We start from the raw sequence: 12994 nt of genomic DNA on the forward strand, positions 1-12994 counted from the left end.
AACTACTATGTGTAATGTGTTTTCTCTGTGTTATTTCACATGACCCACAAGATAGCTTTATTATTAGGTAGTTGTTATTTTTCCAGATGAGGAAATTAAGTCACAGAAAGACTGTTAGTTGCCTGAGGTCACAAACTTAAAGAGAGGGAGACACAGGAATCCAGAACCCAAAGCTGACGTCCTGTATAGTATCAACTTACTGTGTTGTAAGTTACCTGATTACAAAAATTAGTCCTTCCTTAACACTTGCTCTGACCAAATAAAATATATGACTACAAAACATTGTATCGTAAAGCAAGTATTTTAATTCCTTGAAAATAGGAGATTGATCTTTACTTTGGTAAAGGTGCTTGAATCAATGTACATAATTGTGCATTTATTCATTCTTCCATCCTTTTTTAATCATCTTTTTTAAAAAGTTGCCCCCTCCCCTTGGCTGCAGTTGACCCACCCTTTTCATTAATTGACAGACAAGTATAATGGCTGAGAGGCATTAAGATGGAATTTGGCTCCAGTCTTAACAGCTGTATAAATCTGGCTTGTTTTTCACTCTGTGTACCTTAGGTTTTTATCTGTAAATTGGAAATAAAAAATTGTAGATTCCAGGATTGTGGTAAGGCGCAACCAATACAGGTAACATACAGAGCAAGTGCCTGGTGCATCATTAGCATCAGTAAGTTTTCAGCTGGTATGGAGCTTTCACATTGACTATTAGCATTAGATACAAAAATAATATTAACGAGTTTTTTAGTGTGACTTCAAGGCCAGATAGAACTTTTTCAAAAGCACATTTTTTTAATTTTAATATGCTTTTTAAAAAATACACATCTAAATGCTGTAAGAGTATGTTTTTATTATTCTTTTTAGACTTCATTTTAGTCTTTTTGTATTATATTTAAAATATGAAAAATGAAAATAAACCATTATTGGGCCACCTCGGGTGGCTCAGTCGGTTAGGCATCTGACATTTGATTTAGGCGCAGGTCATTATCTCACAGTTTGTGAGTTTGAGCCCTGTGTCTGGCTCTGTGCTGATAGTATGGAGCCTGCTTGAGATTCTTTGTCTCCCTCTCTCTCTGCTCCTGCCCCACTAGGCACACACAGTCTCTCTTTCTAATATAAGCAAATATTTTTTAAAATGATAAAAAATAAACCATTATGTGTAAACTAAAAATATTGTTTTTGATATTCTGTCCTGAGTCTCCTAACTTTAATTTTAAATCTCTTGCTAAAGAAAATTTCACTTAATCTGCCTAATATGCTTATTATATCATGAAGTATACTAGAAAATACTTCTTGGGTTGTCTAAAGTTTGAATAATTAAATTAATTAAATTACTAAATATTACATACTAAATTAAAGTCAGATAATATATAGACCTGCAGTCTTGAAAGTAAAACCTTTTTGCGTTTTCAATATACATTAGCTTTAATATATAAACTTTAACTTCGGGTAAATTATAGTGAGCAAATAAGACAATGTCATTTATTTTTTCAAAACTTTGTAGGCCTGAGGGTTAAATTTGCTAAAAACCTAAATACAGTTATTCTATAAAATTGAAACAATAAAGCCAACCTATCTTAAAATCTGTATTGGTCCTTGGATTTAGTTCTGGCTACTGCTACTGAAAATTTCCAATTTGCAAAAGCAGTTAGATAGTGAATAGAATTTACTGCAAAAGCAGTTACATAGTGAATAGGATTATAGGGTAGCTCCATTTTTAACTTTATGAGAGACCTCCATACTATTTTCCAGAGTGGCTGCACCAGTTTAACATTCTCACCAGCAGTGTAAAAGGCTTCCCCTTTCTTTGATTCCTCACCAGCACCTGTTGTTTATTTGATTATATTTTTATACTGTTTCATTTCCATTCAATAAATTACTCTGAATATCTAAGTATTAAACTTAAAGCACTTAATAGTTATTTTGAGACTGTCATCTAAGGTATTTATCTCTGTTTCCTCTGAATAAGGAATAGCAGAAAGTACAAGTTTAATAATTCACAGGCTGGATACTTGGATGAAAATTGATGCCTTTGCCCTATGTTGCCAATCATAGAGTTTCCAGTCGCCAAATGTAGAGGTTTTTATATTAGATTTGGATTTCTTTCACTGCATTATAGTATTCTGTGTAAATTCAGTATTCTGAAGTAAATTTTATTTTTTTAAAGTAGCCTTAATTGGGATGTAATTCACATACCATACAATTAAGTCATCTCAAGTTAACTTTTGTATGGTGTGAAGTAAGGTTCCAACTTCATTCTTTTGCATATGGTTATCCAGTGGTCCAAAAAACATTTGCTGAAAAGACTATTCTTTATCCCTTGAATGGTCTTGTTGTCCTTGTTGAAAATAAGTTGACCTTGATATGTGGGCTTATTTCTAAATTCTCAATTCTTTTTCATTGATTTAATGTCTATACTTGTGCCAGTATCACACTATATTGATTACCATTGCTTTGCATTAAGTTTTGAAATTGAGAAGTGTGAGTCTAAATACTTTGTTCTTCTTTTTCAAGATTGTTTTGATGGTCTGGGTTCCTTGCAATTCCATATGAATTTTAGCATCAGCTTGTCACTTCTTATTATAAAGAAGTCAGCTAGGCTTCTCATAGGGATTGCATTAAATCTACACATCATTTGGGGAGTATTGCCATGTTAACAGTATTAAATCTTCTGATTAATGAAGTATTTGCCTTTTATTTAAACTGTCTTTAATTCCTTAAACAGTGTTTTATACTTTTCAAGTTACAAATTTATACTTAAAAATTATTCTTTGGTATTTTATTCTTTTTAAACTATCATGAATGGGATTCTTTAATTTCATTTTCAGATTATTCACTCCGAGTATATAGAAATAAAGTTGATTTTTATATATTGATCTTGTGTCCTGCAGTGTTGCTGAACTTGTTTATCAGTTCTAGTAGTTTCGTTAGTGGATTCCCTAGGATTTTCAGTGATCAACTTCTTAGGAGATAAGGAATGGATCACATTATAAGAGTCTTTACATCTCAGTTCTTCTTATTTAGCAACAGTCCAGGAATTACTGCATCAGTTGCTTCAGGGCTCTTCTCCTCACTCCCATGCTAGCCCCAGCCCCTTTTCTTACTTTTCTTTTCCATTCACAGTATCAATGATAACTGTGGGTCCTTAAGACTTGAAACCTGGTGATTGATGGGATGGGGAATTATGAATGTTTTTCCTTTGCTGTCTTGCAGTGATTTTTGCTAAATGATTATCTGTAAATGTAGTGTCAACATTTATATTTGGTCAGGTTATTGGAGTCGCAAATAGTTATTTGATTCCAAAATCCTTGGGAATAATAAAGTGCTATGTAAAGCTTTTCTGGTGATAAAAGTGATTTAATATGAAAACCTAATCTATCTCTTCAGTAGTTTTTAGTTATTATTATTTTAAAGTTCAGGTTTACTTTAAGGTAAGCTGAGACAGTAATCTTTCCCACACTGCTCCACCCACTCAGTCGAATTGAACACAGAAAACAGCATATAGGAGATGGAATTCTTAAGCTTTTTAGGCTGTCCTATTAAGTTACCTTAATTTAGTCTCATGGAATCTGTTGAGGATAAAATAAACTAGTAGTTATTCAAGCCTTAAAAAGTTTGACTCTACTGCCATCTAGTGGCAGTTATTTCATACATGTGGTCTTTATTTTTTTTTTTTTTCAACGTTTTTTTTTATTTATTTTTGGGACAGAGAGAGACAGAGCATGAACGGGGGAGGGGCAGAGAGAGAGGGAGACACAGAATCGGAAACAGGCTCCAGGCTCCGAGCCATCAGCCCAGAGCCTGACGCGGGGCTCGAACTCACAGACCGCGAGATCGTGACCTGGCTGAAGTCGGACGCTTAACCGACTGCGCCACCCAGGCGCCCCATACATGTGGTCTTTAAACTTTCACAAAAAATGCTTGCAAAGTAGGTGTGGAACAAAAGGAAAAGGTGGGTGGGTCTTTGTAGATAATTTTTTTGTATCTCCCTCCAAACTGTTGTTTCCCTAGGGGATGCTTAGCATGTATTGTCTGCTACTGAGCAAATCTGAATTCTGCTAGAATATGCCAATATGTTTATTTATTTAGACAGATCTTGGGGAATTTGATGTTTTATAGGAATACTTTCTATAGGTATTCTTATCTTCTTTATAAGTTTAATTAAATTCTGTATACTTAGGATAATATTGGAATAGCATCTTCCTTGTATGGCGTGTAGCTAATAAGATAGTTTAATTGGAGACCAATGGTAGACATTAAAACATGAAATAATACTCCTTCAAACTACTTCATAAACTATTATTCATATATTTAAAATTTAAAAGACTAATTTTCTATATACTTCAAAAGTATATACTTCAAAAGAAGTATACTTCTTATTTGTCTCTGAAAACTTACAAATCTGTATATCCAAATCTCAAAAAATTAAAGATATTCTTAACCCTATTTTAAGATACAGTTCTTTTTAATTAGGCCACAATATGTGCACACTATATATTGGATATTTCAGCATATCTACATCATTTTAGCAAAGGATAATCTATTGAGTATTTAGTTTTGATAGTAATTATCTGTTGATATATAATTGACAGTGTAAAATAATTCTAAAATTGGAAAACAATACATTTTGACATCAGGAATTGTTAAACAAGAGAAAGGAAGTCTTTAAAATATAACAACTTAAAACCAATTTGAAAGTACTTGCTTTCTGACATGAGCATAACTTAGTAAGAAGTTGACTTGCTATAGGAAGAAAAGCATTAAGTCCTTGTTTTCAGATAGAACCAGTAGTTATTTCTTGGAAATTATAACACATATACCACTTGGTGCTTACGCCAAATCCCCATAGGAAATGGTGGGGTGTTTATTCACATATCAAAATTTCAAACTGTATTTCTTCTTTAGTTCAAAATAATAGCTTACCGACATAATATGCTGTTTGAATTAAAAAGAAAAAAAACATGGGGCGCCTGGGTGGCTCAGTTGGTTAAGTGTCTGACTTCAGTTCAGGGCATAATATCACAGTTCATGGGTTCGAGCCCCTCATCGGGCTCTGTGCTGACAGCTCAGAGCCAGGAGCCTGCTTCAGATTCTGTGTCTCCCTCTCTCTCTGCCCCTCCCCCACTCACACTCTCTCTCTCTCTCAAAATTAAATAAACATTAAAAAATTTTTAAAAAGCATTATTTCTCAAAAGTATTTTCTAACTTTATTGTAGGAAGAGATCAAATTGGTGGAGAAGTTTGTAATAAAAATCCCAGTGAATTAAATGAAGAAAGTTAATAATGTTTCAGTTGTAATTACTCTTGGTAAACAACCATGTCCTGTAATGGAGAACTACTCTTGCTTTATGAATTAGACCCTAATAAATAAGTACATATGAGTTTGGGATTGGAAGGTTAGGATAATAAACATTGTGGTTTCCTAAAGAGGATTTTACTCTAATTCTTTAATGAAAGATCTGTATCCAGTTCCAGGTTGTTGCTCAACTCTTCCCTCTGATTTCAGTTCTTCTTACTACTTGCTGAAATGTTGTCTATTTAATACCCACATCAGTACTGCCACCTTGAGAAATTTTTCTTAATTTTATCTGGCCAAATTCTTATTCCTTCCCTTGGGTACTCCTTATCTCCAATTTGCTGGGTTGTCTTCCTCACATCTGCACATGTTTATCTCTCTGTTTGGGTTAGAAGCTCTTCTAAGGTAGGAACTATGTCACTTTGGCTTTTATCCTAATGGTCTGTCCTGGATATTTCTTCAATGCATTTGAATAGTAGAATAGTTAATAGAACAACTGTCCCAGTCACTGTTTACCAAAAATGAAGTAAAAATTAGCTTTTGTGGTTTGTTTCAAATTCATAACTCTAGTTTCTGCTTGCCAAACAAAGGGAGTTGAAAATTTATTAGGTTGAGGAATTAGAATGAAATATAATTTCCCAATTTATTATGTTTGATGGTCATCTTTTTTTAAAACATATTTTCATAGTTTCTTTCATTTCTCTGTGTTTGCAGCTTTTGTCATTCTTGCAGGGTTTATTTACTTTTTACCACGAGGGATACGAACTCGCCCAAGAATTTGCACCATATAAGCAACAGCTTCAGTTCAACTTGCAGAACGTAAGACTATACCTATTTTTTTTTTATTTTTTTATTTTTTTATTTTTTTTTTAACGTTTATTTATTTTTGAGACAGAGAGAGACAGAGCATGAGCGGGGGAGGGTCAGAGAGAGGGAGACACAGAATCGGAAGCAGGCTCCAGGCTCTGACCATCAGCACAGAGCCCGACGCGGGGCTCGAACTCACGGACCGCGAGATCGTGACCTGAGCCGAAGTCGGATGCCTAACCGACTGAGCCACCCAGGCGCCCCAAGACTATACCTATTTTTACTGCCTCTACTTAGTGAATCAGATGATGACAAGGAAACTAATTATAATCCAGCCAAACCTTGGAGTAGGTCAAAAATTTACCTAATTTAGAAAAGCCATTTAATAAATTTATTAAAATATTTTTTTCTAGCTCCTGGTTAAAAGTATACCAGGAAAGAGCTAATCATATGTTAGAAAAAGTTATGCTGTCAAGTTTCATAGAAATAAATATTACTGAGATATACATAATAGATACTTGGAAGGTTGGAAACTTTTGCCTTTATTCAGTGTTCTCATTGATTTACTGAGTGACCTCTGGCAAGTCTTACTTTCTGAAAGGGTAACATTTCTATATTTGTGAATTTAAGAGGTTGTACTTAAGCACTGAAGGAATGTCCTTTTTCTCTCTCAAATTGTATATAACAAATATATTTTTATTTGAATTTGAATATGGTTTTTAAGGACTCATAATAATTGCTTTAAAGCTTAATTGAGAATTATTTACAAACATCATATTTTTGTTAGAGTTTATTTTGTAAGTTGTCTAATCCTTTTAATGTCCAGTTTCATAGTTATATAAATTCAGATTTGCAGATGATTAACATCACTTACATTAAAAAAAAAAAATACAAAAACGTATCCAATCCATTATTGGATTATTGAACCTGACAAGAAAGTTCTAATTGTTGAGAATTTTGTATGAATGAACTTATTTCTGAAACCCTGATAATCTAGTACTCTATAGCCAAAATAGTTTGGAAAGTTTTCACTTCTTTTTCTGTAAAAAGCTTGTCTTTCACTGCTTATCTGATTCTTGCCATTGTGGAGATGTTCAATAAATGGAACTATGGAGTTGGAATGTCCCATGAGAAATAGGTAATTGGATTTATTTAATTTATATTTTGGGTTTTAGCTTTTTTTTTAATCTAGATTTTCTAGCAGAATCAGTTTCACATGCAAGCCATTTCATTGTTTTTCAATATGGAACGCATTTGGACTTCTTCGTAAATACTAAAAGGGAAAATGATAAAGGCCAAAATATTTTTATTAAGATTCCTGCGATTCAAGAACAAGAGAGGAATGTAAAGAATTGGAAATTTTTCTGATCCTTATGTTTAAAAGAATTTGAAAAAAAAAGTTTAAAAAGTAGCAAAAGTGACAAGAAATTTTCCTAACTTACTTTGGGATTCAATTATTTTATCATGGGCCATAACAAATTTTAGAGTTGGGTGGTGATAATTTTTATATTTCCAAACATATTGCTTGCTTCCAAACGTATTATTGAAATAATGTGGCCTGAATACAAAAGAGAGAGAAAAGCTTTAAGCTTTCTATGTCTTAAGTAAACTTGCTGTAATGTGAGTAAACTATTTTTTGTAATAGAAGATGTTAGAACTAGGAAACCCATTCGTTTTTTTGTTGTTGTTTTTTGTTTTTAATTCATTTAATTTATCTTTTTAATTTACATCCAAGACCCAGCAATTGCACTACTAGGTATTTATCCAAGGGATACAGGTATGCTGTTTCGAAGGGACACATGCACCCCAGTGTTTATAGCAGCACTATCAACATTTGCCAAGTATGGAAAGAGCCCAAATGTCCATCGATGGATGAATAGATAAAGTTGTGATATGTGTGTGTGTGTGTGTGTGTGTGTGTGTGTGTGTGTGTGTACATACACACGATGGAAACCCATTCGTTTTTATGAGTTAATTTATATACTGACCTCATGATTACTATTTCAAGATAAGTCTGCTTTTTTACCTTAGGTATTAATGAATATAAAACTCTGTTTCATAAATATTACATTTTTAAATGTTATGATTTGAACCCTAAGGAATATTGTTAGAGTAGGAAATAGGAATAAAGTATATACATGCACCCCACACACACACAGATTAAAAAAAACGAAAAACATGCAGAAGCTTATTCAGGAAAGTTTCACTAACGCAATTCAAAATCAGACCATAGGACTCAGCATGTATGATCAACGATGTGGTGAATAGTGCTGAGAGAATCAGAGTTATCCTTTGCACCATTCGTAGTTTTGAAACTTCACACTGGAAGTTCCTCAAAACTGGTAGGAAACAATGAATGAAATTATTGTTTCTATTTACTTAAAGACAAGGAATAATTTTGAAAGTACTCGACAAGAGGTAGAGCGGTTGATGCAAAGAATGAAATCTGCCAACCAAGATTACAGACCACCCAGCCAGTGGACAATGGAAGGCTATCTTTATGTCCAGGAGAAACGTGAGTCACAAAGATGTAACTTAATGTCTCTTATAATTAACATTCTGTTTCTGTGAGATTTGACTTGGTTAGTGTTTTTTCCTTCAAATAGGGAGACTACAGTTCCTTACAGCTTTATCATATTTAGTCTGCTCTCCCACTACCACCATCAAAGTGAGGAAGTTTTTCCACATTTCGCCATCAGGATCTCCAAGTTGGCATATTATTGAACTTGGAACTTACAACCTTCACTGATGGTACGGTAACATGAGTTCAGTTTTAGAATTTCATTGTGATAGCTAATCTCAATTTAAAGTTTGATGAAAAATTGAAATTCAAAGCCTTTATCAGTATGAATCACCCTGGTGACTATAATACTTTTCTTTTCCCACAGCATTATTTCATTTAATTGTGCTCCATCAGTTTTTAGGAGTAAAATTGGCAATCATGTAATGTCAAATTGGCACTCTTTACTTCCTGAGGTTAGGAAATAAGCATCAGACACAACAGGACATTATTATAATTGCCTCACACTAAGAAAGTTTTTCTCACAAAAATTAATAAAAACCCATCCAAACTTGTATAACTAGGACTCTTTCTGCATGGTGCTTGCATTGAATGGAACAAGTTGGACCAAATTAACTGTTTCAAACCAGATATACCCTAATGCACCAATCTCCTACTGTTTGTGGTAAAGGAACAGTTGTCTTTATTTCCAATCCATTATGGATCTGTCTGTAAAACACAAAGTCATGTGCTTGAATTTTCCAGTAATGCCAAATCACTGTACAAGTTTTGAAATGCTTATTTTTATTTTCTGTACTATTCTCATATATTGAGACTCAAAAACTACATAGAGTAGCACTACTCTGAAGTCTCCATATCAGTAGATGATAGATTAATGAAGTTGTTTTGGTTAGTTAGTAAGATGTTACAGTTAAAAGGTTTGAGATGAGAAAGCTGGAGATTCTGGGTTGGCTGTGAAAGTTTTTGACATAATGCAATATGATTACTAAAATGCCAGCACACTTTATGTTTGACATTCTCACTCAGGTGATGCTCATTTGTTGGATAGCAGTGTACAAGCAAATAATGATTAGTTCTAACAAACTCAGCAAATATCTGTTACTATACGGGTTAGATGATAGAGGGCTGCTGGCTCAGGAGATCTGGATTTGAGGATTTTCTCTTTCATCACGATTGACTTTGACCAGTGTGCTGTCTTTGAATGTCAAAATAAATCTAATGACCTGCCTAGCTATTCTGTAATTAGACCATAATACATTGTTTTCACCATAATTTCATGAAAAAAACCTAATTCATTTGTCACATACAAGGTATATGGATTTAACTCAGGACACTAAAGAAATTTTTGAATACTTGTTTTGAATAACTTCTTCAGATTTGAAAACCTCAGTGTGAGGGTACATTGAGCTTACATTTTGCATCAATAAAATATTTTGCTGAGCAGAAAAATGTATTGATAGAGAGGCTTGTTCAAATGTGTGTAGTAGAGGAGGTGCCATCCTCTTGCTTAAAGATTTTTTTTTTTATTCATTACAATTCAATAATGTTTTATGGCTTGACTTTTTTCTTTTTTGTTTTTATTCCCCAGTGTTACACAGTTGCTAAAATCCTTATGGGTACACAATATTTTGTTCTAAGAAAAGAAAGATGGATTACCTAGCTAAATTCTTTTGTACATTAATTTTCAAATACATCATGTTTATTTGCTACTTGCTAGTCCATCTCTTGGGCAAGGGTGTAGTTTACTTGTTCTCCATTTGTTGGACATTTGAGTCTGACTATAAGCATAGGCCCTTTAATAACTTGGAGACTGCATCGGTGGACAAAATTCAGTATTTTGTGCACCCATCTGATGTTGGTATCTTGTGTTTTAAGATACATGACTTCCCCTCTGGGTCAGTCGTAGATGATTATAAAGCCCTTTTTGATATTGATGTTTCCCCTGAAATATGCTATCTCTTTAAATGATATCACCCACCTTCTTAGGCTGGAAACTGGAAATAAATACTTAACTCCTTAACTCCATTGTCTCCCTGTAACTTGGGGCCCACTCTTTCCCTTTTATCTCCTTGGTAACCTTTGAACCCACACCTTCTCATCTCCACAGTCTTATAGTGGCCTCATAATTGTTCTCTTTCTGCCGCTAGGTTTGCCTGTCTATAATCCATCCTCTGTGGCACTTCCAGCACACCCCTCTACAATGCTAGCTTGTTGTGCTCATCCTGTGATGGCCCCTTAGTGGTGTGTGGCCTTTGAGACTTGCACATTTGGACTCTCTCACTTTCTTTCTTTAGCATCCTCTCCTTTCATGTTGCCTTCCTGCTCCTAAGAAAATTTCCTCTCAGTGTTCTCCATATCCATCTGCATTGTTTTTACAGCTTTAGTGAGGTACAGTTGGCATACAATGAATTGCAGATATTTAAAATGTATAATTTGATAAGTTTTGCCATATATATAATATATATATATATATTATATATATGTATATGCACCTGTGAAACTATGACCACTGACAACAATGAACATATTCATCAACTTCAAAAGTGCTCTCATGCCCCAATATAGTCCCTCCCTTCTTTCTTTTCGTATTCACCATCTCCTCACTTCCCATTGCCTGGGGATTTTAAAAGAAAAATGAATGGATTTATATCCCTTTGGAATTATTTTTGTTTAATTTATTTTATTTTAAGAGAGAGTGCACATGCATGCTCACGAGTGGGGGAGGGGCAGAGAGAGAGGGAGACAATCCCAAACAGGCTACGAACTGTCAGCCCAGAGCCGGACGCAGGGCTCTAATTCACGAACTATGAGATTATAACCCGAGCCAAAGTCAAGAGTCAGACAGTTAACCTACTGACCACCCAGGCACCCATGGAATTATTTTTATACAGGGAACAAATATCCATAGCCCCTTTCCACTTTGTATATTTGAAAACATTTATAAGAAAATCAAACCAGTTCACATATTGATTGTACTGTTGCTGTATACTGAATGAATAAGTTCTGTGGGGAATAGAAGATGAGATAAAAAATTTGGCTTCAGGGTCTTTATTCTGTAGTGGAAGGCATAAGACACACTCATGCAATTAGAAACCAGTGATCATAAATATGAAAGCTGTAAATTGAGTGATAAATGGAGATGGATGTGATGGGGTAGTAGTAGGAGATCATTGCAGTTTGAACACAGAACCTCACTTTATCTAGATCTGTGGTTTTTATGTTACCCACTTCTGGCATACATTAAATTGCATTCTAATGGACTTCATTTTAAACAGGAAGAACATGGGTTCCAAAGTCAGAACTATGTTGAAATTCCATGCTTGCCACCTGTTAACTAGATGATACTTGAACAAACAATTTTCTGAGCTCAGTATTCTAATTTATAAAAGAAAAATACTCATACCCATCCAATAATGATGTTGCAAGAATAGAGATAATATATATAAAATGTCTCTATTATCAGTATTGGTGGATAATATTTACCATGAACATTTACTATTTTGTGCAATTTAGATTTATCTCATTAGATTCTTAAAACAACTATTGAGAAGTATTATTCTTCTAAAAATAATTCAATCACATGCCCTATTGATGGAGAAAGTAGCGCCATCTCCAGCTCATAAGCTATATTTTTTATATGTAAAATCCTCTTTATAATGTCTGACTTAACCTGCCTCTTCAGTGCAGTCGGTAGTGTGCATCAGTCTTATATAATGTCTGACTTTAGAAGTCTCTAGATAAAATGTTGGCGCTTGGTAGGTATTTAGTGAATGTTATTTCCTCTCATTCCACGAACATCATCTGAGCAACCTCAGATGATTAGTGGGTAAGATAATTAAGCTTGTTTTATTTTGCAACAGTAGAGATAAAATAAATTTTTATTTTCCCACACTTTTTTTAAAGGACTTCAGAATTTCTTGTCTAAGAACATCTGCTCTGCTCTGGTTTAGTGCCAAGCAACTTTAAAGGAAGTAGCATGTGTGTACAACAAACTTGAAGATTAAATACACAAGGTTCTATACTTCAGATGGAGGCAGGAAAAAACAATTTAGGTATAAAATGTCATCAGAGCATTACAGTAGTTTTATTTAAAAATTATTGCTAATATTGCTTCATAAATTGCTTCTTAAGTAATAAAGTCACTATAAGTATTTTCATCCAGCCACTTCCCACTAATCAGCTCTAAGCCTTTAAGTATTTTATACTGCATGTAACAGAATTATCAACAAGTATGCTTAAGTATTATAGCGTGAAATGGCCCTAAAACAGAATTGAAGTTTATTACAATAATCCTTTATGATTAAAAAGTATATAGCTATACCCTATAATTTTAACTCTGGAGTTGTTTAAGTATTTTAAAGCTAAAT

General features: G+C 33.9%; 1 protein-coding gene across 1 annotated transcript in view; it reads left to right on the top strand.

Annotated features, from left to right (window-relative positions):
- ARHGAP42 (Rho GTPase activating protein 42) overlaps window positions 1–12994 on the top strand; it is a 316690-nt gene that overhangs the window by 234964 nt on the left and 68732 nt on the right. Inside the window, exons 7-8 of the mRNA XM_078432969.2 lie at window positions 6014–6118; window positions 8492–8621. Of these exons, the coding sequence (XP_078289095.1) occupies window positions 6014–6118; window positions 8492–8621 (235 nt within the window). The remainder of the gene's footprint in view (window positions 1–6013; window positions 6119–8491; window positions 8622–12994) is intronic.

The sequence above is a fragment of the Panthera onca genome, chromosome D1 (genome assembly GCF_046562875.1).
Source record: "Panthera onca isolate mPanOnc1 chromosome D1, mPanOnc1 haplotype 2, whole genome shotgun sequence".
In the NCBI taxonomy this organism is placed as follows: Eukaryota; Metazoa; Chordata; class Mammalia; order Carnivora; family Felidae; genus Panthera; species Panthera onca.